Below are 26,120 nucleotides of genomic sequence, written 5' to 3' on the forward strand. Positions count from 1 at the left end.
TAAAAACTGTTGCCTGGAAGGAAAAATCTAGATTAATGAAGTAATTCACTTTCTTGATTTCACTGTGTCCCACGCTATTCTCTTCTTACCTGTCCACAGTACTAGCTACAGCTTCCAACTGTTGGAGAAGAAAGGGGTAGAGTTCCGGGAACCGAGAAAAAAATTCGCTTCCTGTCATTCTGTAAAAGGAAGAAAAACAAATTACTATTATTTATTTCCTCTGATCTAATAATAAAGCCTTTTTATTTTATTTTATCTAAAGGAAGATACCCAAGGTCATTCGCTTGAATATTTAATGAAAAAAAAGTTAAGAACAAACCTCATCCTAAAAATTCAACAATCAATCAAAACAAAACATTTAATTTTGGTTTTGGAAGTGCTCTTAACACATGGAATTTTATCTCAAAATTTAAGATTATGTATATTTACAAATATTTGATATTAAATTCTGCTGGGAAGAAATATGTAATCTGTCAAGATCACAAATGCCAAGTTTCCACAATTGATTTGGACTGTGAATACATGGTCAGCATCTGGTTGGCTAAAGCTGACAGCTTCTGTAACAAGGGCAGGTCTAGAACAGGTTTCTCCAAGTTGACGCCAGTGATATTTTGAACCAGACAATTTGCTGTTGTGGGGGACTGCCATGTGACTGTAGGATGTTAGCAGCCTCCGCTGCTTCTACCCATCAAATGCCAGTAAATACACCTCCCCCCTTCAAGTCATGACAATCAAAAATGTCTGTGGACATTGCCAAATGTATCCTGAGGGGTAAAATGGTCCCCAGTTGAAGACCACTGGTCTGGAGTTGGTTATCAGAGGTTATCAGAGGCACAGATTTGGTGTATACAGTTCTGGACATCCAATCTCAGCTGACACCTGTGAGGATTACCTTTCCATCTTTATAAACACTACTCTTGAATTCTGACAAGATCCATTCAGTTTTCACAAATGCTTATACTCGTGTAACCCACTCCTATGAGGACTCAGAAATTTTCTTTCTATTGTAATTTGGTTTTGTCTATTCTAGAATTTCATATAAATGTAATAATACCTTACATAATTTTTTGCATCTGGCTTTTTTCACTCTGCATAAAGTTTATCCATGTTACTCAATGTATCAATAGCTTGATTCTTTTTTTGTTGAGTAGTAGTCCATTGTATGAATATACAAGTTTGTTTTTCCATTCTCCTCTTGACGGGTATGGGCTGTTTCCATTTGTAGGCTATTATGAATAAAGCTGCTAGGAACATTCTTACACAAGGTTTTTGTGGACATGTTTTCATTTCTCTTAAATAAGTATCTGAGAATAAAACTTCAGTATGTTTAACATTTTAGGAAACCGACAGTTTCCCTAAATAATTACAGCATTTTATACTCCCATCAACAATAAACGAGAGTTCTAGTGGCTCTGTGTCCTTTCCAACATTTGCTGTTGTCTTTCTCTTTATCCACTTAAGCCATCCTAGTGGTAGATCCCTGTGGTTTTGATTTGCATTTCTTTGATGACTAATGATGTTATTAAATACTCTTTTTGTGGTTTGGTTGTTGATATGGCCCTTTGTGAAGTATCTATTCAAAATTTTTGCCTGTATTCACATTAGGTTGCTTACTTCCTTTGCCATACGAGTGCATTACATGTACCCTCTTAGTCTGTGGCTTGCCAATTTATTTTCCTAATTATGTCTTCTGATGAGCAGAAGGTTTTAGTCCAATAATTGGATCCTTTTTTTTTTTTTTTAATGATTCATGTTTTCCATGGCTTAAGAAATCTCTGCCTAGCCCAATGTCACAAAGATGTTGTTTCCTTCTAGGAGTTTTATAGTTTTAGCTTTTATCTTGAGGTCCATGATCCATTTCAAATTAATTTTTATGTATGGTGTGAGGTAGAGTCAAAGGTTCTTTTTTTCTTTTAAAAATTTATTATTATTTTTTAACTGAAGTATAGTTGACACACAATGTGGCATTAGTTTCAGGTGCAAAATTCTTTTTCTTCTACATTGGTGTATCATAATTTTAAGAGGGAGATGCTGTAAGAAAAGACATAAGCCTTAAATAGGAGAGATGTGCCAGGTTCATGGATAAGAAGATTCAGTATTTTTTTAAGAAGATTCAATATTATAAAGAGGAAATTCTGACCAAATTCAATGCAATTCCAATAAAAATAATAATTTATATATTCAAGTACATCAGTTAATATTTTTAAAAATTTTTGCACACACACCAAAAAAAACCATAAATAAAAACACAAAATAATACACAAACAAAGTATTTTTGGCAGAGGAGGAGTATCAAACATTATGAAATAAAAGAGACTAAGAGACTTAGCAGACTTATGAGGCCAAAAAAGAATAAGCACATGTGGACCCTGTTGGGATCCTGATTCTAACAAGCCAATTATAAAAAGGCATTTCTAAGAGAATTGGGAAAAGTTGAAGGTTAAGGAATTATTAACTTTGTTACACATGATAATAGCATGGTGTGTTTCTTTTTAAACTCTCTTATCAAATCAGTCATGGATCCTGAAGTATTTACAGGAAAAATGACATGATGCCTTGTGACCTCAGGAGGACAAGAAATGGACAAAATAAGATTGGCAAAATGTTGGTAATTGTTGAAGTCGAGTGATGGATATGCAGGGGTTAGTTATACTATTCTCTTCATTCTTACATACGTTAAAAATTCCCATAATAAAAAGGTTTTAAAATGATGGAAGTAAACGTTTTTATTTGCCAAGCCACAAATGGGGAGAAAATGTGTAATGCGTGTAACTGAGAATTACATCATTAGTATGAGAATATATGAAGAACTCCAGTGAAATCAGTAAGTTAAAACACAAAAAACTGAATATAAAAATGGATAAAACCTATTAAAATATAATCCACAGAAAATAAACATTAGCAACCAATAAACATAAGATGTTTAATCGTACTGAGAGACCATTTTATATCAACTGGCAAAGAGAGAAAAGTCTGATAATACCAAGTACTAGAACTCTTAGGACACTGTTGATGGAAACAAAAATTCCTACAACAATTTTTAAAATAATCTGACATTTTCTTGAAAGTCATAGATGTGTTTAGCCAGTGATTCACAAATGCTATTTCTAGGTAAACGGCCTAATAAACTCTTGGACGTGGGCACCAGAAGGCTTGTACAAGCATATGCATAGCAGCCATATGTCCATCAAGAGCAGAGTGAATAAACTGTACACTCACACAATGGAACACTGTAGAGCAGTAAATCTGAATGAACCACAGATGCGGCAACACAGACGTATCTCAGGAACATCACGTTAAGTGAAAAAAGCGAGTTAAAGAAGAATACATGTAATATAATCCTTCTACACAAAGATTACAATAAAGCACCATTAAATAACACATTGCTTAGAGAAACAAATTTAAGTGAGAAAAAAATGAAAAGCAAAGGAATAAATACAAACAAAATTGGCAAAAGTAATCAATCACTTCTCCAAGGGGGAAAAGACAGGAGATGGGATTAGGAAGGAATATATAGGGGCTTCAAAAGAAACGTTCCATTGCTAAAGCAGGTGTTGGATCTAAAAGTGTGTGTGGCATAGTTACTCTTTATACCTTACACACACCACATAAATTTTCTGTTATACCTATTTCACATTCAGTAAAACCAATTTTTTTTAAAGAAGAGGAAGTCCTTACTTCCTTTTAAATTACAGATCTATTGAACATTTATTGGACATTTACACAAAAATGTGCTCACTTCTTTTTTTAATTAGTAGACATTTTGTGGAAAAAATAACAAACACGAACATTAAAAAAAACCCCACATACTAGATCTCCCAGTGCCCCTCCGCGTAGACAACTATACAAAAGCATTTCAGCTTTCCTTTTAAAAAATTTGTTTATATAAGCACATACTTTTAGTTCACCTCCTTTTTCCCACAAATATGCATATTATACATACGGTTGTGCCCCTTGATTTTATTTTTCATTTGAACTATATTTGAGAAATCATTCAATATCAGGCACACCATTCTATTTCTTTCCACTTAATGGCTGCAGAGTAATCCATTGTATGTTGAGTGCAATTGATTTAATCCCAAACAATAGGCCTTTTGGTTGTTACCTTACTGTTACAAACAATGACATGTAAATTTTCCTGTTAATAAATGGCAAACCTGGGCTTTGCAGGGTCAATGTTTCACACAGAGAGACCACAAACTATTCCACTACAGGCCATTGTTAACATTCTTTAGTATCGCTAAGCAAAACTGGTCAAGAACATCAGTTTCCATTTTTAGTGGAGTCACTTAAAACTGTGTATGAATTCAATACTGAAATCCCTGTGTATACTTGCCCATATGGAATCTCTCCATCTATACCACAAATCCTGGTGGATAAGTCTTCTTGAGGAATCAGTATTTCTAGGGGAGTAAGTCACTCCTTAATGGTCCAAAATGTCTTGGTGGTGTCAAGAGAGAGAAGTATTCTCATGTAAGCAGACCATATGACTGCATTACCATGATCTAGAAATTGCCTTGATAAATAACAGGCTCCGCTGACCACAAATACTGCCAGAGAAAAAGGCTCTGGAGCTACTATTCTCCAGTTAAAGTCATTGTCTTAATTGAATTACAACTAATTGTCCCAGTGAATTACCTCATTCAGTTAACTTAGTAGATATTTACCAACTAGTTTATGTTGCAGAATATTTGAAGAAGGTACATTATTCAAAGTTAAACATTTGGTGAATGTTTTAAGTAATTGTTTTGTTCTTAATAATTTGGTGGGTTTTGACTTTATCTTTAAAGAAAAGATTCTGTGAAAATTATTGTGTCCATGCTTGGTGGTGTAGGACTTTGAAGCATCAACTGTGCATCTGTCAGGGTTTGAGAAAAACCAAAATTACTTTCTAAGGAGAATTCCGACCTTGCTTAGGTACTCTCTGCACACAGGAGTTGCCTTTCTATCCCAGCATTCTCAGGCTCCTGGATACTGTTAAGAAAATGTCTAAGAAAATGTTAAGAAAACTCTAAGAGACTCCTAACTACAGAGAACAAACTGAGGGTTGATGGGGGGAGGACGGTGGGGGATGGGTTAAATGGGTGATGGGTATTAAGGAGGGCACTTGTGATGAGCACTGGTGATCATCAAGTGATCAATCATTAAATTCTACACCTGAAACCAATTCTACCATATATGTTAACGAGCTAGAATTTAAATAAAAACTTGAAATTAAAAAAAAAAAAAGAAAGAAAGAAAGAAAAAAAGAAAATGTCAACTCTGTTTCTGGCCAGGGCTCCATTCACTGCAAATGGCAAAGAGTTGAGTACTTGCTGGGTTACCACCATCTCAAATCCGCATCAGCCAAGGGCTACTAAAGACTTGGCTAAATGTGTACGGAGTGCTGCCTGAAGGATATTCAATATTAACAATTCTTGCATATTATAAAACAGAGCCTCAAGAGGTAAGGCATAGGAGGATATCCGAATTATCTAAGGGGCTTATTCAAACTTGACTCACTCCTGATTCTCAACTACAGCAGAATGCCTACAGTTCATAGGCTGCTCATGGGTCCTGGGCTGCCCGTATAGGTCTGGAATCTATAGCTTTATTTTAAAAGGCCAAGATCATGGGACCATTTTAGTCCATATGTGAATCCTGGAACATGTGAGTCTTACCTCTCATTTCTACTTAATCAAAACTCTAGCATGATCATAGTTTTCTCAGGAAGGCAGCAAATATTTTAAATACCTACATACTTCATGTTGAGCACTGTGCTACGTCCCATGGAAGAAACTAACAATATGAAATAGTCACTGATCTTGGGGCTTAAGATCTGGTTAGGAAGACAAGGCACATGCATAGGCTATAACCAGGGGAGGCAAACCCCTTTAAGGATCAAATAACTAGAGCTTCCAGTACCAGAGGAGCTGGGAAAGATATCACTGGGAGCTGGAGGTTAGGGAACAGTTGGTGGGAAACATGGAAACCAAGATGAGTTTGGAAAAATTGGGTAAGAATGGATTAAAAGGGAGACAAAATAGCATGGGGAGGGTGGGTAGTTACAGAAACCAAACGAGTAGATAAACTGGCTGGATGAAAAGAGGGCTTCATGACAAGACAAGACAGAAAAGGCAGGATGGCATACAAGTTTTCAGAAATTTCCATGCCAGACTAAGCACCTTAGCCTGCATCTTATAAGCACTGAAAGTTTCTGAAGAGCAGAGAGATGTGCCAAGAGCAGATGAACCAGACCACAGAGAGGGTAGAAACATGGTGACCCAATGGACATTCACTGAACGTACTTTGCATCTCAGCTAGAGAATAAATATCTATAAATATCTATAGGTAAGAGACCACATTCATACTTCCTTGTATCACTCTTTTTTTTTTTTTGAAGATTTTATTTATTTATTTGATAGAGAGAGAGAGACAGAGCACAAGCAGGCAGAGCAGCAGGTGGGGGAAGCAGTCTCTCCACTGAGCAGAGACCCCGATGGTGGGGCTTGATCCCAGGACCCTGGGACCATGATCCAAGCCGAAGGCAGACGCCCAACCAACTGAGCCACCCAGGTGCCCCTGTATCAGTCTTGATACAAACCACAATTCTACGTAAACACTGGCTGACTGGTAAATATTCTCTCCATGAATCAATAAGTAAGATGAGCCAGAGAAGAAAAACATTCTACTATGGATGACCTCAATCTATGCCTTACACCTTTTTTCTTTTTCTCAGTGACTGGTTCCTACCCAACTGACACCTAACCACCCATCCAGCTTCAACACAATTTCTCTTAATCAAGGAGAAAAGGAATTATGCCTCAGATGGTAACACATTAAAAATTTCTTGAAGTGAATCGTTAGCTGTATCTGAGAACATTCAAAATCCTGATTTGAATTAATAAACTGAGTATCCTGCCAGGACTTGAAATTTCTTAAACACAAATATATAAAGCTTGTCTCTCACTGATTTACAAACAGTTCAATTCCAGTTCACCCATATAAGCAAACAGGCTGATATGTCACCTCCACAAATACAGCAAGCCCTGGGGGTAAATTCTCCAGTGACAGGCATTTCAAACCTGTTTATCTATGTGGCCAAAAACTAGCCCTGCAACTTTATGGAAACAAAAGAAGTGATAACCAAAAAGGAAAAACGGAATCTCTATAAATTCAAGCTTCTAGGAAGACAAAAGGAGACCACCAAATGTTGTGAATGGGATAAAACCGACAGACTAAGGTGAAAACAAACAAGCCAGGACAGGGAATGAGAATAAAGCAGTTTTAACCTTGGGACTGTCAGATTCTACAAAAGGTGAGTTATTTCCCATCCTGTCAGGTAAGAACTATGCAGGCACAGCTCATGGAGAGGTCCTTGGGGAAACACAGAGGCTCCTTGAAGAAATCCACTTGCCAGGCACCAGGAGCGCAGAGGGGCTGCGAGCTCCCCCACGGCACTCCTCTGCTGAGCCATTCAGTGTGGGCCCCCGCAAGCCCAGCCAACACTGTGAACAACGCTGGCAGGCAACAGAGGCTGACTGACTGAATGAAAATGCTTGCCCAGCACCGTTTTGTTTTCTTTTAAAAGCTTTTTAAAAATTATTCTAGCACTACTTGTTTACTGAGGACAAATAAGATAATAAAGGACACTGCAAAGAAAAATCTCAAAACCACCACAAACCCGGCACCTGAAGATGGCTGCTAGTCTGTTCTGATGTCTGTCCATCTACACCTTTCTCCTTCTTATATATTCCTTAATTATCTGCTTTTTACACTTAACACTGTAGCAAGAACACTGTTCCGTACCTATCTGGACCATCTGAATGCAGTAGCCTCAGTGTGGTACACTCTCTGTGCCTCTCCTACATTGGAGCATATGTCTGGGGCCCTAACCCAGACACCAGCCGAGAACGACTAGGCCCCATCCTGGCTAAGCCATGCGTGGAAGGCAGTCCCTACCCCAGCCACGTTCAGAGCTTCTCTTGGTCTGCACATTCCACATCTAATCTTGGTAATGCCGAGGTAATGGTAATGCTCTAGTTTTTGAGAGCATCTGAGCTTTCATCATTTGGACCGTCTTTGAATCCCACCTGCCATCTAACGGCCTAGCACAATCTTCACTTGAATCAAGCTTCTACTTCTCTTAGAGACCCTGTCCTAAGATCTGCCACACATATGGAAATTGAAACGCTGAAAGCAAATGCTTCTGAGCTTAACAAAAGCATCCTGATAAAAAACGACCGTGCAAAGAAGCATTCCGTGAACCATGTTACAAGTGAAAATAAGGTATCCCCACCCCCCAATTCCTACATACAGATCCCCTGTCATACTGAATCATCTCAGGAACAGGGATCAAGAGAGTAATGTACAAAAGTCTAAAGAGAGAAAGCTTGCAAAGGCAAGCAAAAACATGCAGAGAAAGGAACTCCATAGTAAACAGCAGCAAAGGCATAGCTTGTGCCTGGTTTAAAAAAAAAAAAAAGACCAGGACTCATTCATAGGCCATGGTGCAAACACCTGGTTTCATGAGATGAAAACAAACGCCGAAGGCAAAAGCCTGGAGGTTTTCGGTTGGTTTTTCAAATGGGAACCCAATAAACTATTAAAACCTAGCTATCCCCAGATTCTGGCCTATAAAACCCCTCTAGAGGAGAGAAATCAGCAAAGGGCCTGTGCCTCCTGGCCACAGTGATTGCTGATAAAAAGAACAAGCGCATCTTAAGAGAAACGGTACCCCGAAATGGAAACAAACCTACAAAGAAGACAAAGCACGCGCACACACACATTTCAAAGGAGGAGCAAACACAAACTAATAAAACAGAAACAACTAAGAAAAAAGAAATCTGGGTTTGGAACCCCACCAGGAGGATCGGCCATCTCTGACTCTGTTCCTAGAATCCTCTCCCCACCTCTGAGCCAGCCTGACACCAGCATTCCTCCCTTGAGCAGCGGTAATTTAGAAAGAATGAGTGATTGGGCGGAACAGATGTCAGAGGCCCCAGGGCCAGAATCTCACACTCAGCAAGCACTTGTGATCGTGGCCATGGTCCCACCAGGAAGGCCTGTTACTACACTTCAGGCAAACCGTGAAGGAAGTTAAAAGAAGGGCATCTTCTTTGGGGCCTCTCTTCTAAGAGCATGGACTCTGACCAGGTCTCCTGCCAATCTCATCTCCCTTCCGATCCTCCGTAGACAGCCACGACATTCTTGGACTTAACTGAATGTTTTCCCAATCCTTCCCTTTAGGAGCTGCTTTCCAGGTGGAGAATCTCCCAAATCACAAAATCAGCCATCACTATGCTCCACTCATGGAGGGAAGTGGAAACTCTTGGTTCTGGAAGTGCCCTGCCATTCCCCTTGTAGAAGTTACTGGCCCAAGGATGAGCCTGGAAATACATTCCTACTCATTCCACAGCCAGATGATCAGTAAACATACATCTCCTGAATTGCTCATGTGCACAAGGTCCCATCTGGGCAGCTTATATGGATTTTTTTTACACCAGAAATTTGTTTCTTAGAGAATGTGTCTTTCTAAATCCTGTCATCTATAAAGTCTCAGAATCAGTCCATCTCCAATAGTTAATTCGATAGTCATTGTCTAAACAGTTTGTGGTACAGTGTTTGCAAAGATGGCCAACAATAATTCCTACTACCCTTGCTATATATGCAGGCCTCCCTCCCTTCAAGAGGCAGGATCTGTTTCCTCTCCCCTGACTCTGTCTAGCTTGGGACTTCTTTGATCCACAGAAGGTGGTGGAAGTGATGCTGTGCCAGTTCTGCCTTAGGCTTCAAGAGGCATGGCAGCTTCTGCATTCATGGTCTTCGAGACTTGACTACTCTGCTAGACAGAGGCCCCATCAGCCCCCACCTCCGTCATTTATTCCCAGTTGAGGTTCCAGACATGTGAATGTGAAACCATCTTGGTCATTCCAGTCCCAGCTGAGGTCTCAGATATTGCAGCCACCTGAGGGATCCCAGATGACACCACGTGGTGAGGCTGAACCATCTGAACCCAGTCAACCCGCAGAACTGTGAGAAATAATGAGTTGTTACTTTAAGCCACTACATTTTAGGGTATTTGTTATGCAGCAGCAGCAGGTCACTAACACACAGTCATGATGTTCAAGGGACTGAGTCAGACTCTGTCGAAAAGGTAACACTGAATAAAAGGGATGCTGGTATCAAGGAACATATAATCCAACTTAACGACTATTATTTATTCTCTCACAGCTCTGGAAGCCAGAAATCTAAATCAGTATTGATGGTCCGGGGGCGCCTGGCTGACTCAGTCGGTAGAGTGTGTGACTCTTAATCTCAGGGCTGTAAATTCAAGCCCCACGTTGGGTGTAGAGATGACTTAATAATAAAGTTTTGGGGCGCTTGGGTGGCTCAGTCAGTTAAGTGTCCAACTCTTGATTTTGGCTCAGGTCATGGTCTCAGGGTTGTGGGATTGAGCCTGCTTGGGATTCTCTCTCTCCCTCTCCACCTCTCCCCAATCTCTAAAACACATAAACAAATAAAGTCTTAAAAAATTAATATAAAAAAAAACACCAATGGTCCAAAATCAAAGTGCCAGCAGGGCACCTCCAGAGACTCTAGAGAGAACCTAATTCTTGCCTCTTCTAGCTTCTGGTGGCTGCTGGCCTTCCTTGGCCTGTAGCTGTGTGGCTCTAATCTCTGTCTCTGTGGTCATACTGAGTTCTCCTCTTCTATCTCTCAGACCTCACCCTGTCTTCCTCTTATCAGTGACTGCACTCGAGCCCACCCAAACAATCCAAGATAATCACCCCACTGCAAAATCCTTAATTTAATCACATCGACACAGACCTCTGGTCTTTACAAGCTAACATTTATAGGTTCCAGGGATTAGGACCTCATGTCTGGTGGGGGGAAGGGGGGTTATTCTTCCTATCTACCTCAACTGCCAAAACATCAGCGCTAAGGCACTAAGGGGCAAGAATGAACATAACTGGTTTATTCCAAGGCAGCTATTTCCCAAATCTTTAAAGCAATGGACAACTTGTTTCAAATATGATCCCAATATTTAAAACAAAAGAAAGCCAGAACCGTTCTGGTTGGAAGCAGGGTTGAGGTGAGTGGTCATCACTTGGCCTCCCCCTTCATCTTAGCAAGCGTAGGCCCTGATACACCTCCATGAACTCAAGAGGCACACTTTAGAGTGGTCTTGCAAGACAAAGTCCACATTCCTCACCTCCTCCCTTCCTATTATTCCCATTGTTCCAACCTCTCTGGCTAAAGAAGCACACTCCATCCACTACTGCTCACCATTCCCTACAATAACTGTTGTTTTATTAAACATGTTTCAAGTCTGTCTCCGCTCACTAGGAAGTTGCTCCTTGAAACCGAAAGCTGTCTTGTTTCTGCTCCAACCCCAACACCTAGAATGGTGCCAGCACCTAGGAGGAGCTCCGTGAATACCTGCTGCTGCCTTAATGTTTTTCTCAGAACTTCCTCCACAAATCTTGCCCCAATTAACGATGGGCTGTCCTCTTTTCAACCATAGGGGTCCTATCCCCGTCAGCCGGACTCTATAAAGATATTACTTTATGAATTCTTATTTGGTAATTCTAAAGAGCATCGTGTAAGTATTAAAACCCTAGCCAAGCACAAGCACTAAATATGCAAACAGTTCAAACAGAGCTAAACCTCCCTCATCTAAAACACTAGCAAAAAATCACCTAGAAATTTCTTTTCCGCATTAACAATAGACTAATTTAGCATAAGGTCCAATATTTCAAAATAAGTTTTTTGGTTTCTATCCCTGTAATACTTTTGTCCAATTAACTCTTTCAGGATCCTACTCCAAGTCTTACAGACATTTTGATTTTCACTAAGGCTAATATTAATATGCCAACTTGTATTATTAAAGCAAAGGAAAGGTGCCAATAGAGTCCCAGCCTTCAAGGAACATACTCAAACTAGAAGGACTTTCAGAGACGTCTACTACCCTGATCATTTAATCTCACAGATGAGGAAACTGATGCCCAGAGGAATCAAGGGAGTCTCCTGAGATCAAAATATAGGTTGGGGGGAAAGTGCAGGCCTAGAACGCTATTCTCTTGTTCCCCAATCAAGCCATCAGACTTTTCAGGGTTTCTGTTACACGGGGAACCCAAGCATCCTGTGCGAGGCAGCCACGTAATGAGCAGAAGACACTGTGGCCCAGACAGGTCAGTTTTCAAAGGAGTGCGTGTCCCATGATTGGGCTGGACAGCCATCTCTCCACTACTGTCAGTCAGCCTGCTCAAGTTAGATCAGGTTCCCAACCTGAGCTTCCACTCCCATGCACTAAGCCAGGCCCACCCACTGACTTTAAGGGGAGTAGATGAGCAGGCCAACTGCCAGCCAAGCTTATCTTTAAAAATCTATCCATCTGCTCTTACAAAGTACTTTCAGAGATCACAGAACCACAGATCTTCCATTGGGTCTAATAAGTTTCAAGTCTCTCCTGTATTCCAATTAAGAGAATCTTACTTCACTCATTACAATGCCTCTAACCGCTCTCCACACAACCCCCCAAACAAAAACAAAAACAAAAACACCAAAAACCCCTCTAACTCCCATGCAAATCAAACCAGAAAAGACGGTATGGACTATTTCTTATTTAGGCTCAATGCTTCTTTTCCCCCAGTGAACTCATGTTTTCTGGAAGTTTGTGAACACTTAGGCCAAGGCTTATTTACAAGGAAAAACAAAAACAAAAACAAAAAAAACAAGCAGTCACCAGGCAAATGTTACACTCCCAATTAATACACGATGTTGTCCACAACCAGGTATTATGTGATGTCCTGTGTACATTTTTCCAAATTCATACCCAGAAGAAATGAAATAAGACTCCGAACACAAAGTGTCATTTTCTTCTGCTGCAGAAGTATGGAAAAGAGTCTCCATTTGTGGCTGTCCATCTCAGACTGCAGGATTTAGTCTTCTCTCTGAACAACTGCCTGGAAGTACTCAAAAAAAATGGGATAATTTTCAACAGATTGGCTGGATCTCCAGACAGAGAGGAGAAGCCAGCACTTGGCAGAGCTGTGAAAGGAACATTTTGGACATCTTAGCCATTTGTTTTTTGGAGAGCCAGAAAACTAATCTGGAATAAGTATAACTCATTATTGTTATTATTATTAAAAACTCTAACCTCTGGCTCCTGGGGTTGGCAGCAGGAAGCATGTTGGTTTCTATAGAAATGCAAATGAAAGTTATTAAATTAGACATTCCAAGATCAGGATCCTGTGTTTGGTGTTCTCACGAATGCTGGTTTTTTAAGGTACTCTGAAGTAAGTAGGCTGCCATCTCTTTACAGACCCTGGAAAGCCATCTGCTTGGCCCTGGGAGTAGCCTGTACATTGAGATCACACAGAGGCAGACTTTCAACACGGCTGGGAGCCATTCCCTTCCATGCGTGTTTCCCCTTAACAGCCAGTCCCAAAATCCTTCAAAGGCTGAGGCTGTGTTTTCTACTTCAACTGTGTCTCCTACAGCATCTAGTAGAGGAGACAGACATAGCATGCACTTCCCAGATTTTAAAAAATAGATGAAGGAGTTAAGTCATGTCTCTTCCCCCCCCCTTAAGTTATATTCTATTGATTACAATTAATGTACACTAATTTAAAAAAAACAAACATGAGACAATATACAGAGTAAGTAGTAAAAGAAATTTCACCCTGCCCCATTCTGGACCTTTCCTATACACATACAAAAGCGTTAAAATTATACATTCAAGATACACAGTTGTTTTGGAGGCATGGCAGACATTGGTGTGTTGAACAAATGTTCAGAAACTTGCTTTTCACAAAATATTTAGGTGCTTTCACTCAGTTATGTTCTGGAAGTAGAAAGAAAAAAAAAATCTAGTTTTCCTTAATTTAAAAAAAATGTTTTGAATAAAAGCACATTCTAATGATTTTATCTCCACATTGGATCAATAGTCTGGCTGAATACAGAATAAGAAGAAGGAAATCACAAGCCATCAGAATTTTGAAGGTAATGCTCCATTAACTTCTATCTTCTATGTCTGTTGCCATTTTGATTCTTAGTTCTCTGTATGTTAACTGTTTGGGGTTTTTTTTTTTTTTTCTCTCTCTACAAAATTTAAGACATTGCATGATCATGTGTCTTGGTGTGGACTGTTTGCTATTCGTTGTACTGGAACTCACGTCCTTTACTTCTAGGAAATTTTCCTGTGCTATTATTTCTTTGACAATTTCCTGCCCTCAATTTTCTTAGCTCTTCTATAAGCTGGATGTTGAACTGCCTGAAATAATCTTCTAATTTTCTTTTTTCCCTCCCACATTCCATCCCTCTTGCTCTCTTTAGCGTTACCTCTGAAAGAGATATTTTACTCTGTGTTCCATCCTGTGTACTGAAATTTTTACTTGGGTTATCTTATTTTTTACATTTCTGGAGTTCTTTCTTATTCTCTGGTTGCTCCTTTAAAGATGCTGTTCTGTTCTTACTTCATGTAGTTCATGTAATCAATTTCATTTTATTTCTCTGAGAATATTAACTTTTTTTTAATGTTTTTTTCTGGCCCCTATATTATGTCTGTTTTTATTTCATTCCTTTCTTTTTTTTAAAGCTCTATTATTTTTCTAATACTGATTGTAATCTTAGATGGCAGCTGTTTCTTGGAATGATTGTAGTACTTCCCTCCCTGTCACACAGATACACACATACACACACGTATTCCAATGCAACAAATAATTCTACCGGTTAAAAACAGAAACATGAAATTCTGTAATGTGTCAAACAAGGGTTACAGACAGGTCAACAAGAAGAAGGCACAAATGAAGTCCACTCTGCATAAGCCACATAGCAGAAAGGTATTTTTATTCAAAGGACAGGTCTGGTTTGCACTCATCCACAGAAGCTTTTCATCATATGAATCTAAAGAACACCAATTCTAAACACAAAATGTTCTACTTAAAAGATTTTTCCCTTCTTTCCAGTTCGGCTATGACTCTAAAGAAACAGAGACACAATAGTTATTAAGGAGGCAGGAAATCTTTTCAGCTAACCAACTTTTACATACTGTTCCTTATGGTCAAAATGGTGACCACACTGTGGTAACTCTTTTTGACTTTATGACCTTATTACTAAGACCATCAATTATATTCACCGTTATTTGAGCAGAGGAACTGCTTGAATGCCAAAAGACTGCTCTACGGTGCTATTTAACCTTTCCCAATAGACTCTCGTTGAAACTGGGCGTTTGGTAAAATGTTTTACCTAACCTCGCAGAGATACTTCCCAGTAAATATTTGAAGTATATAGATACCTTCAAGTAAAGTCTAAAAAATGTGTACAACTCTCCAGTGTTAAGCCAAATACCCATCTCAATTATATAATCACATTTAAAGTAAAATAATGCCAGGGCGTCTGGGTGGCTCAGTTGGTTAAGTGGTTGCCTTTGGCTCAGGTCATGATCTCAGGGTCCTAAGATCAAGCCCTACATCGGGCTCCCTGCTCAATGGGAAGTCTGCTTCTCACTCTCCCTCTGCTGCTCCCTTGCTTATGCTCTCTTGCTCACATACTCATTCTCTCAAATAAATAAATAAAATCTTTAAAAAAAGATGTGAGTTCTAACAAAGGTAATAATATGCTATATAAACTAAGGCAGTTCAAATATTCTTTTTTTAAGATTTATTTATTTATTTTAGAGAGAGAGAGAGAGAGCACACGTGGGGAAGGGGGAGGCAGAGGGCGAGAGAAAACCTCAAGCAGACTCCCTGCTGAGCACAGAACCCAGAGGACATCCTGCGGGGCTGGATCCCACCACCCTGCGATCATGACCTGAGCCAAAATCAAGAACTGAACACTTAATCGACTGAGCCACTCAAGTGCCCCAGTTCAAATATTCTTTATCTGACTAAATTAAGCCTGTTTCCAATGGCAACGTATTTTTTTTTATACTATGCACATCATAATATTTTAGAAAAGGCTGCTACTACATCATAGTGTAAAATTTGAAACCATGTCCCATTTATTATTTACTCTGTGGTGGAGTGGGAATGAGAAAGCACAAAATACAGAAAGAGCAAAGGTTTGGAATCAGTCAGATCAGAGCAGTACTACTTATAGGCAAGGTAACCTTGAATGATTTGTCCAACCTTGCTGAGCACCCCTCTGTTTTGTTTTCTATAAACTGGGAATAATAGTTCCTACTCTGTGGAGTTACTGCAAGAAATGAGATAATACAGGGGCAAATCTAACACTGTACCTTCTCAACAAATTATATGTGCATTGTTCTTTGGCCTTGGCTCCTGCTACCCCGCCTCTTTGCTTCTCTCCCCACTTTAAAGAGAGATGAAAGGAACAGAGGAGATCAGTATAAATTACCATTAAGGTCAACACACTCTGAAAATCTAAGATCCAAGAGTACCAGAGAACATAGGTCCTTTTCATTCTTGCTATACAAATAAATAGCCTTTAAAAATACATTAAGTGGGGGGCATTTGAAAATATGGGTGAAATCTGGGTTTCACATAAAAAAAATTTACACAGTATTTTGAATATGTTAACACCTATATTTTGCAGGAATCATACACCAAATTATCTGTAAGAGCCAAAGGCCAGGAAGAAAGCTATAAAGTGAAATGGATGAATCCATACTGGTAGGAAAAACATGGTTCAGGTGTCTACACATAAACATTCTCTCTCTCTCTCTCTCTCTCTCTCTCTCTCACACACACACACACCCACCCACACACTCACACACCCACACACGAACGAAGGAAGTGAGACAATGACAGTTCTCATACTCTTCCACTCACACATTAGAAGAAAACACTATTTGTTTTCGATGTGTCCATTCTAGTGGCAAAAATAGACCCTTCCATAACCAAATATAACAGAAATAGCTACAGATGCTTCATAACAAAGTATATTTCATCCTTGGAAAAGAAAACCATATTTCTCATATAATCATTTGTGATTACAATAGACTGGCTAGCAGTTGAGCCTGTACGGAAATAATTAAAAGTCACTCTAACAGTTTTCCAGAAAGTCTCCAAATTTGCCAGAAACCAGGGAGCCTATAAAATGATTGATATAAAGCCTAAATAAAAACAACTAATTGAACGAACAGTTGATGATAGTTTTCATATGTAAATTTTGGCATTCCATCTTCTTTTTAATTAATTCCATTAAATTGGTGTTTCATAGGTCAGAGGATTTTATGACTGTACACCAAAAATGTTGTTTATAAAGCCATTTACGGGGAACTACCCACAAATATCTTCTAATACATTTTTTCCTTTTGTCCAATTCAAATTGTTATTGCTTCATTTTTCCCTCCTTTATGCCCAATTTTGTTCTTTTTATTTACTTCCACTTCCTTTCTTTGCCCTTCAACAAGAGGCAGTCCCCTATAAAGTCTATTCCAGTCTTTTTGGAACTTAGCACCAAATTACTTTAATTTGCAAGTATACTAAGGAAGAAAAGGGGAAAAAAAAACAGGTGGTAGGAGATAAATATCCTTACATAGACACAGAGCGTCACCTCCTCACCGTCCCCCCTCCACAAAATCCCATAAATAGGGTGGCCAAGGCTTATTTATAGAAAGGACAAAGGGTAACACAGGATAAAAATGAAAATACGTCCAAAGAAGCCTCTTAGTCTCCTCTGGCCTAATTTAAATAGGGTTACTCAAGTTCATGGATCGGTAATGGATGATGTTGTGAAACAAGGATGAATCAAAGAGTCATCACCGAAATACTGTTTTATTCTAAGGATGGACTATATCATATGTTTTGTCCTAAAAGACATGACTCATAGGGAGCCCATGATTCCTTTTCCTTTCTTCCCTGAAATTTGAGCCAACCAAAAAGGGCAGGGTGGAGGAGACACACATCTAGAGTCCCACTTCAGTGGGCTGTTATCAGATGTGATTTAAGTCAGTCACCTAACTTCTGAGTCTCAGTTTCCTCATCTGTGAAGTGGGCATAATTATACCTAACCACCTCACATGGATACCATGAGGGTCAAATGAGGTAAGAGCTCTGAAAGCACTTTAAAATCACCAAGTTCTACCGATTCTACCCCTCTCTCTCAACTGCGGTCCCTACTTCCGATCACCATCATCGTTACTCTAACTCAGGACGCCAACATTTTTCCTAGGCGAGATCACTGGTTTACAAATATCAGATCACATATGTGTCCAATCATGAAGAAAATGGAGAAAAGGGAGAGGGGGGATGAAACAGAGCCATGTAGTAAATTTTTCATAAAGTTAAATGTATTCCATTTAAACAGCTAACATTTTTTTTTTAAGATTTTATTTATTTATTCAACAGAGATAGAGATAGCCAGTGAGAGAGGGGACACAAGCAGGGGGAGTGGGAGAGGAAGAAGCAGGCTCATAGCGGAGGAGCCTGACGTGGGGCTCGATCCCATAACGCCGGGATCACGCCCTGAGCCAAAGGCAGACGCTTAACCGCTGTGCCACCCAGGCGCCCCTAAACAGCTAACATTTATTTGAGATGCTCCTGTGTGTGTGAGCGTGGTGTGTGTGTATTTGTGGATATGTATGTTAAGATGTCCTTTATTTTATGAAATGGTTCTGATAGGTGGTTTTTGGTTGTTGGTTGTTTGTTTCATGTCTTTACTTAACAAAATGAAAAGGTCAGCAACTCTATTATGTTGAGTCTCGGTATTTTTAAAATATTTTTTTTGCTGGTTCATGAAATCCAAAAGTCTGGGGACCACAAATCTCCATTATCCTAACAAACAAAACTACTGCAACCAACTGATCTCCCAGTCTTCAGCTTTTATTTCCAATCCAGCTACTACAGTGTGCTCTCTACACAGCAGTGAAAAGGATCAAACTGAAACAAAGCTAGTCCTATCGTACCTGGGCTTAAAATGCTTTCCTTGCTCCCATGTCCTCGAGTTGGCTGACAAGGTCCCTACCTCCCCTCCTACCCCCTTGCCTTGCACTCTGCACAGCAACCGTGTTTTGTGAGGGCTCATGTCACCCCCAGATTTTGCACCGGAGCAGTCTCCCCCCTACCTCACCTCTTCTTTCCCAGCTAAATGTTGCATATCCTTCTGCTCGGCCATTATCTTTCTTGCTTTGGGGTGTCTTCCTTGATTCCCCCAGGCCCAGGTTACACATATCCCCCATGTGCTCTTACAGCAACCCTCACTTCCCTTGTTGCAGAACTTCATCCATGCATCCGTAACTATTCACTGGGTTTTTGCCATGTGTGGCACTGCTGTGGATGCTGGAGACACAGCAGTGAATGAGACGAAGACCCATCCCCAAGGAGCTGGCGTGCTAGTCAGAGGAAACACACTAGCAATTAAACTTCAAAATAACAGAGAAGTAAAATATCTGGTGACTGCTCATCAACATATCCTATGAACCCAGCACAATGCCTGGCTCCTAGCTAATGCTCAGAAGGTATTTGTTAAGGAGTAAGGTGTACGAGTGCCAAAAAACACTACCCAAACGTGAAGGACTGATCGACCACTGGGTGCATGAGTTCCTACTGGCATTTTAAAATCTCTTCTCCAAATCCGGCCTGAGCTTTCAGGAGCCTCCGAGCATGCTGTGTCAGTTACACCAGGGCACTCGCTAGTCTAAGACTTGGTTTTATGCTTGGCAAAAATAGTAATTTTACCAGTAATTTTCAGATCAAATGAGTTAAGCACCGAAGTCTCGAAAGTCCCAACCTGGCAGAGTACGCATCTTCCTCAAACTCAAAACACAAAATTAAAAGAAAGCCAGATCCTTATATGGTTCAGACACCAGGATGCTGGCTTCATGCTATATCTAAAAGGTTAATCCTGGAAAAGTCAATAACTACCACGAACGAGGACCCTGTCGGATCACTGTCAGGGCATAATGCCACCTGAGTTATCACTTGCTAAAGTGAATTAAAGTCAAGAAAGTAAACATTTAATGAATATTCACTTGCCTTTGGTTCAAGAAAGGGCTTAGAAATAAGCTTTCCTTTAATTAAAAATAAAAGTAACCCAGAAAGCTGAAATGAGATCTGAGGAACACTCAACAGGGTCAGCTAGTCAGCATAAGAAGGAGTTGGCAACACCCGGGTCGGACTGCTCCAGGGTGTGACTATAACACCATTCCGTTGATGCAAAGATTTGGAAAATAGATTTTCTGGACAGAACTAGGCCTAACATTTCCAATATCAAGCACGAGCCAAAAAATAAACCTGGTACAAAGGTACCCAGTGGTTCTGAAAATAGCCTGCTGTCTTTACAGACTGCAAATATGTCGAGCGCTGGGCCCGCGACACGCACCCATCAATCAGCCAGCTGACAAACACGGAGTAAGTACTGGGCTAAGTGCTTTGGAGGACACTAGCACATATAAGTTACAATTCTAAGCCTCATGGAACTTAAAAAATCAAGTTTAAAAAACAAGACAGAAAGGAATGGAAAAACAAAAACAAACTATGACTGAAGGACTGGCGTGGTAGGAGCCAAAGAAGTGGCATAACCATGCTGTGGAGGCCAAAGAAGAAGGGAGAACCTACAGAGGGATGCTCAGGGAGGGCTGGTGTCACAAGAAGCGAGACAGCCAGGGGGCTGACAGATTTAGAACAGCAGCGGAAGAGAGGTCCTAAAACTAGTCTGAGTGAACCTTGGCCTTGCCGGATGGTCAGGATTCACTGTTCCTGGGGAGTAGGGAGGTTGAGGGAGGAGGAAGAGAGTGTGTGGAGGAGAAGGGGACGGCGTGAGGGCACTGCTGAGGCAGGGCTCTGTAAGGCCTGCCTGGGGCAGTGGAAAGGGCTGGAACAAAAAGTCTCCTCTGGAAGAGAACAGGCTGGTCTGTGGAAGGCCCTGAATGCCAAGCTAGCGAATTTAAACCGTATTTCTCAAATACTGGAAAGCGGCTTGAAGCTTTGGCAAATGAGTAACGTGATGAATTGTGTTTGGGTCTGTCCTAAACATTTTCACATAAGTCTACGCTGCCCACATAAAAGAATTAAAAAGAGAATTCTTCTAAACAATGTTTGAAAGTTTAGAAAACAGCATATTTTCCTGGATATTTAAGTAAAATCATATCACTGTGAGTAAGTTTTAGACCATTCAGTAAATCACATACACTGGAGAAAATGCAGCTACCATTGAAAGATCCGTTTTAAACAGCACTGAAAAGTGACTTTGAAAGGCAAACCCATTAACTACGCCCACTCCCTTACTGCACCCTCCCCCAAACCTGACTAGGGTCTTTCTTTGGCTTTAAGTGTTACAGATTTCCTTATGTACCTGGAAGGAAGAGCTGTTAGTCATCGATCTGGATGGTGTACGTTAATAGGGTCTTTGTTCAGAAATTTTAATTACAGGTTTGAGCCTTGGATGAATGTAAAATGAAAATATTGGAGGGGACTTTCTGCTGATCTGCCAACTAAGCAGGACCGCGGACTTTCCAAACTGTCCCCGTGTGCATCACTGGCCAGGCAGTTTCTGCCCTGGTGTCTGAGGCACGGCCGACCCGAGTCCACTCCTACTTGCTTCTCTGGCCTGCTCTTGGGCTGCCCTGTGACACTCAGCTTCCAGGAGAGGTTCTGCAATCAAAGGCCCGAAGATGCTCGAATGTAATTTTGGCAATTTCATACCTCTTAGAGGCTCCTGCCTCAACAAAAGCAGCATGACTGCACTCGCTTGCGCTGGCTCCAGGCAACCCCAGGGCTTTACCACCTTTGACCCCCATAAGCTGTGTAAAGGGAACACAGAGTTTAAAGCCAAGCTTTAATCTACCTGAGAGTTTACGAAATGATTTTACTCTGGCAAGCGATTATCTGGGGAAGGCTGCTGAACCAAAGGTATTTGGGGCTGCGTTTTATTCTTTACACCATAACCATTTTCATATAGATACTAGCATTTAAAAATTATAAACAAGGAACCAAATAGCAACAGTACCCGTTATAGACTGTGGATGTTGAAAGTTTTCTGAGCAACAACAAAGCAAGGAGAAAACTCTGGTTAACAAAAGACCTGCTTTCTAAACCTTAGGGTGTTCAGGCACCCTTCCACATAAAATCTAAGATTCCTACCAGTGTCACAAAAAGGAAAGTTGCTGACCCAAAATGTTAGTAAAAACTATATGAAAAGTATAAAGAGAGTTTCCCAACACAGTAGGGGAACAACTCCAAGTGCCTGAAAATCTCTAAGTCGGTTCCCCCAAAAGCACTATCGAGTGATGGCAAAATTTTTAGTCCAAAAAAGGTAGAGGAAGCTTTTTAATTTCAAAGCAAAACAAAGTTAACAACCTCCCCAATATAGTCAAACGTTCAGATTCCTGGAGAAGAGCAGTATGTAAACATAATATACATAACATTATTAGGGCAACATTTAATTGAACAATGAAAGAAACTAAACTCAGTAGATTGTTTTGGAAACAAGACCAAAGATTTCTGCCATTCCTTCATTCACTGAACCCTTATGCTATTAGAGGCACTATGTCTGGCATTGTGGGGATACAAAGATAAATTTGGCTTTCAGTTCCCCACAATACAGGCGCAGGGTGGGGGAGCAGGAACTCCAAATCAAAATCATAAAAACACACAACAACAAAAAGCAATCCTTTTTTTTTTTTGAAACATGTCTTAAACATTAAAAGGCATTTGCAGTTGAAAATGCAAAGGTAACTATTCCCACAGAGAGCCGATTATTTGGGCAGAGACATGTGGTAAACATTTCCTAGGGAAGGAGCAAATGAAAAAAGGTCAAAGGTAAAACTCAAGGGAGAAGAGCTGCAACATCTCAGCAATTTACAAATTTAAAGGAGAGTACCCTTTGAAGGGTGGGGATACACACACCACCTCCATTCATTATAAACAGATTTGAGAGAGAATCTTTTCCTTTTCTGGGGTGAATACCATAACATCTGTTTTCTGGTCATAACAGCAACTGAGCTGATTCAAGAAAATATTCTCTCTCTCTTTTTAAAGTTGTTGGTGCATAATTACATGATTTCTCTTGAGCCTTGGTTTCCTTAAGACGTGTTTATTCTGCACATCTGCTCTCCCCATACCTGATTACACAAAGGTATCATAAATAGCAAACCAACAGGTATAAAGAGACCAGCCCTCAAAACAGATCAAAGCAAACAGCCCGTGGAGTCCTTTGGAAATCTTGGCTGGCAGCTCTTGTAAATAAAAGTGCTTCTAAAGCAGAAAGCATTCAACTACCGTATTTATATAGGGCGTGATTGACAGGTCAGTTATTAACTGCATAAAAACACAGGCAATGTTAACTAGCAAGAATGTTTGTTCTAGCTGTTCTATCTGAAGGAAAATGAAATCCAAGATAGAATGGCCTGCTCTCTGTTTCTTTTAAGTATTTATTTTAGAACCGTGCAGTATAAAAGAATGTTTTTTCAAGTCAGTGAACTTAAGCTATTTTGCTTACTGTTCTGGAATTTAAGTATGTTGTTATAATTCTTTAGAAAATAAATGTTACATTTACTAAAGGCAAATTCCAATGGTGCACCATGATCTTTTCAACCCTCAAAAACATTTTATTCTTCTGAATTACTAAAATTAAAGAAATTTTACATTAATTAATGTTTCTTCCAGTAACTAAAGTATATCAAATCGGAGGATCAAAGAACAGGAAGGTTTCCTCCCACTGCTCCGGAAGAAGGCATGTGTTCCTTGAATTGCTTATGGTAGCAAGTCTAAAATTTGCCAAAAGGAGATAAGAATAAACTGGTTTATATTTTATTACTATTATTTTCTTAATTACTAATACATCCTATTATGGATGATCATTTACTTCAACATTACACAATGCAATATATTTTGTTTTAAAAGTTCTCTCAAAAAATGATGTCAGTTGCATACAGATATGTGGTCAGGAAATTCTCAAAATCCACTTTTGCATGCAACGGTTTTCATTCTTGAGGTTTTAATATGGTTGGCACCCACCCCCATCCCAGTAGAAAGTACAAACGCCAGCCTATATTTCTCCAGCTTGAAGAGCAACTTCTATAAAAACCTTGCATTTATCCAATCTATAATTTTACTCTTCTATAAAATGATTTTTTTAAGGTAACAAGGAAGAAGTAGAAGGAAAAGTTAGGAGGAAAAAAAAAAAAAACCCAAGTTCTGCTTTTCTGAATCAATCAGCCAATACTTTTAAGACTGAAATTATATAAAGTTAGCATTTTCCAGTCAAATAAATGCTTAGGAAGTGGACCGTGTATTTATATGCATGGCTGTTTATACATGTTTAATATCCTCAGTCTGAGTTTTTCCACGTAAACATAAGTTTTGTTAAATATCTCTTGAATTAAATTATAAAGCTTCTTTCTTTTCAAAATGTTTCACTCTTAGCAAAGACTATCCTGTGAGCTGAATACCAAACACTAAAGCAAACCAAAAATCCCCAGAAAACCCATCCTTCCTCATCAGTACATTTAATGCACCACAATCTTGCTTCCTCTAGCATTCCTACAAGCAACAGTCTTTCAGAACACAGAATTCTTATGAAATAAATACACAGCCTTAGAACATGCCCTGGCCTCCTCCACTATCCACCCCTCCCCCTTCCCCCACAGGACTGTATTTTCAAACTAGAATATTTGTTTTGACAGACTTCTGCTTGCTTAATTCTCTGGCAAAGGATTTCTTGCTCACCCCTTGCCAGTAATGAACATTTTGCCAGAAATATGCAACTTCTGGCATGACAAGAATAGGGAAGGAAAAAAAAAAAAAAAACCCTGCCAGCAGAGACTTCCAGAACTGAAGATAAAAGCAGGCACACTGGATGAACAGAATCCTTTCCCTTAACATATTATAATTTCCTCTTGTTTTCCCTGCTCCTGACTATCATGAGGAAAACCTTCATTTGGCAGTTTCACATGCCTTCCCTACACTATAGAAAGCAATGGGAAACTATTCCCTAAATCTTGGTTGCTAATTAAAGAACTACTTATCCAAATGAAAATGTAGGTTAGCTAATCCTACTCAGAGAGTAAATCTCCAAAACAATTTCTTAATAATAGTTTATCAGGAAAATTAAAATCCATTGAACTTGTTTAATCCCAGTGGAATACTTCTCTTTCATTATTTCTCCAGTTACATTTAAGGACCTAACACACTCAAAAACTTAACAATGCAAGATGGCTCCACCTCCCCGTGCTGAGCTCAGAAGGGTTGGGCAGGATACCACACAGCTCTCCTCAGAGAGCTTAGGGTGTGGGTGAAGTGCCTCCTTCTGCAACTACCCAGATTCTTGGGAGAATGAGTAGCCCACAGAGTAGATTTCCTGCATGGGTGGAGTCAGGCACTTTCCAAAAAAACAAAACAAAACAAAATACTCATGGCTCACAGGGGAACAGACAAGCGTGTCTCAAAGAATACCAGATTGTTGAAATACTCAATCTCTGCTGAGAGATCCTCTTCCTGCACAGGTCACCTAAACAATGATGCCCCTAGGAGTCTACCTCACCCCTCTGGGTTATTTCATTCACAGCATAAAATACCGTCTATACCCGGATGACTCCTTCATCCAGCCCAGGACCCGCTCCTATGTTCCAGAACCAGTATACTGAACTATTTCATGAATATGTTCCATTGGATGTCCCTCAGGCATCTCGAAACACAGATCCAAAACTGAACTCAGGATCCCCCAACCTCCCCCTACACCACACAACATGCTTCTCCTCCTAAATCTTCACCTCTGTAGATGGCATCATCGGACCCAGGCACTGTCCCAAGCCCAAAATCAGCCCAATCAGCCCACCATCTTTCCTCTTCCCCGGTCCCCTCATTTTTCATCAAGTCCTGTCAAATCTATTGTCTTAATAACTCTAATCAATGTCCCCGCTCCGTCCTCCTTGCCCACCCCATTTCTGACCTGAACTCATTTATCACCTCCCAGCCCGCCCACAGTTTTCTCAACTGTGTTCTTTAAAACATAGTCTTGCTAAGATACTCCATGAAAAAGAATTCTATGATTCAATATTTTCAATGAGTGTCTACACTGTGACTGCAGAGTCATAGTACATACCAGCATATTAAAGTCTTCAAAAACCCCTGGCCTGAAGAAACATGTTCATACCGACCTTTCACCACCATCATCACTTCCCCTGGCTCCCTTTCCCCGACTGCTTTTCTTCACTTGGCTAACTTCTCCTTATC

General features: G+C 40.0%; 1 protein-coding gene across 6 annotated transcripts in view; it reads right to left on the reverse strand.

Moving 5' to 3' along the window:
- THADA (THADA armadillo repeat containing) overlaps positions 1-26,120 on the reverse strand; it is a 317,055-nt gene that overhangs the window by 181,633 nt on the left and 109,302 nt on the right. For 2 of the 6 annotated variants that reach the window (XM_087863352.1, XM_087863349.1), the window contains 2 exons: positions 21,591-21,688; positions 90-179 (listed from right to left, as the gene is read on the reverse strand). In XM_087863352.1, the coding sequence (XP_087719478.1) occupies positions 90-179; positions 21,591-21,685 (185 nt within the window). In that variant the 5' untranslated portion in view covers positions 21,686-21,688. Of the gene's footprint in view, positions 1-89; positions 180-12,817; positions 12,957-21,590; positions 21,689-26,120 lie in introns of those variants that run through there. The other 4 variants (XM_045771620.2, XM_087863348.1, XM_087863353.1 and 1 more) reach the window with 3 other exon arrangements.

The sequence above is a fragment of the Ursus americanus genome, chromosome 7 (assembly GCF_024610735.1).
Source record: "Ursus americanus isolate L20-20 chromosome 7, mUrsAme1.1.p, whole genome shotgun sequence".
Lineage (NCBI taxonomy): Eukaryota > Metazoa > Chordata > Mammalia > Carnivora > Ursidae > Ursus > Ursus americanus.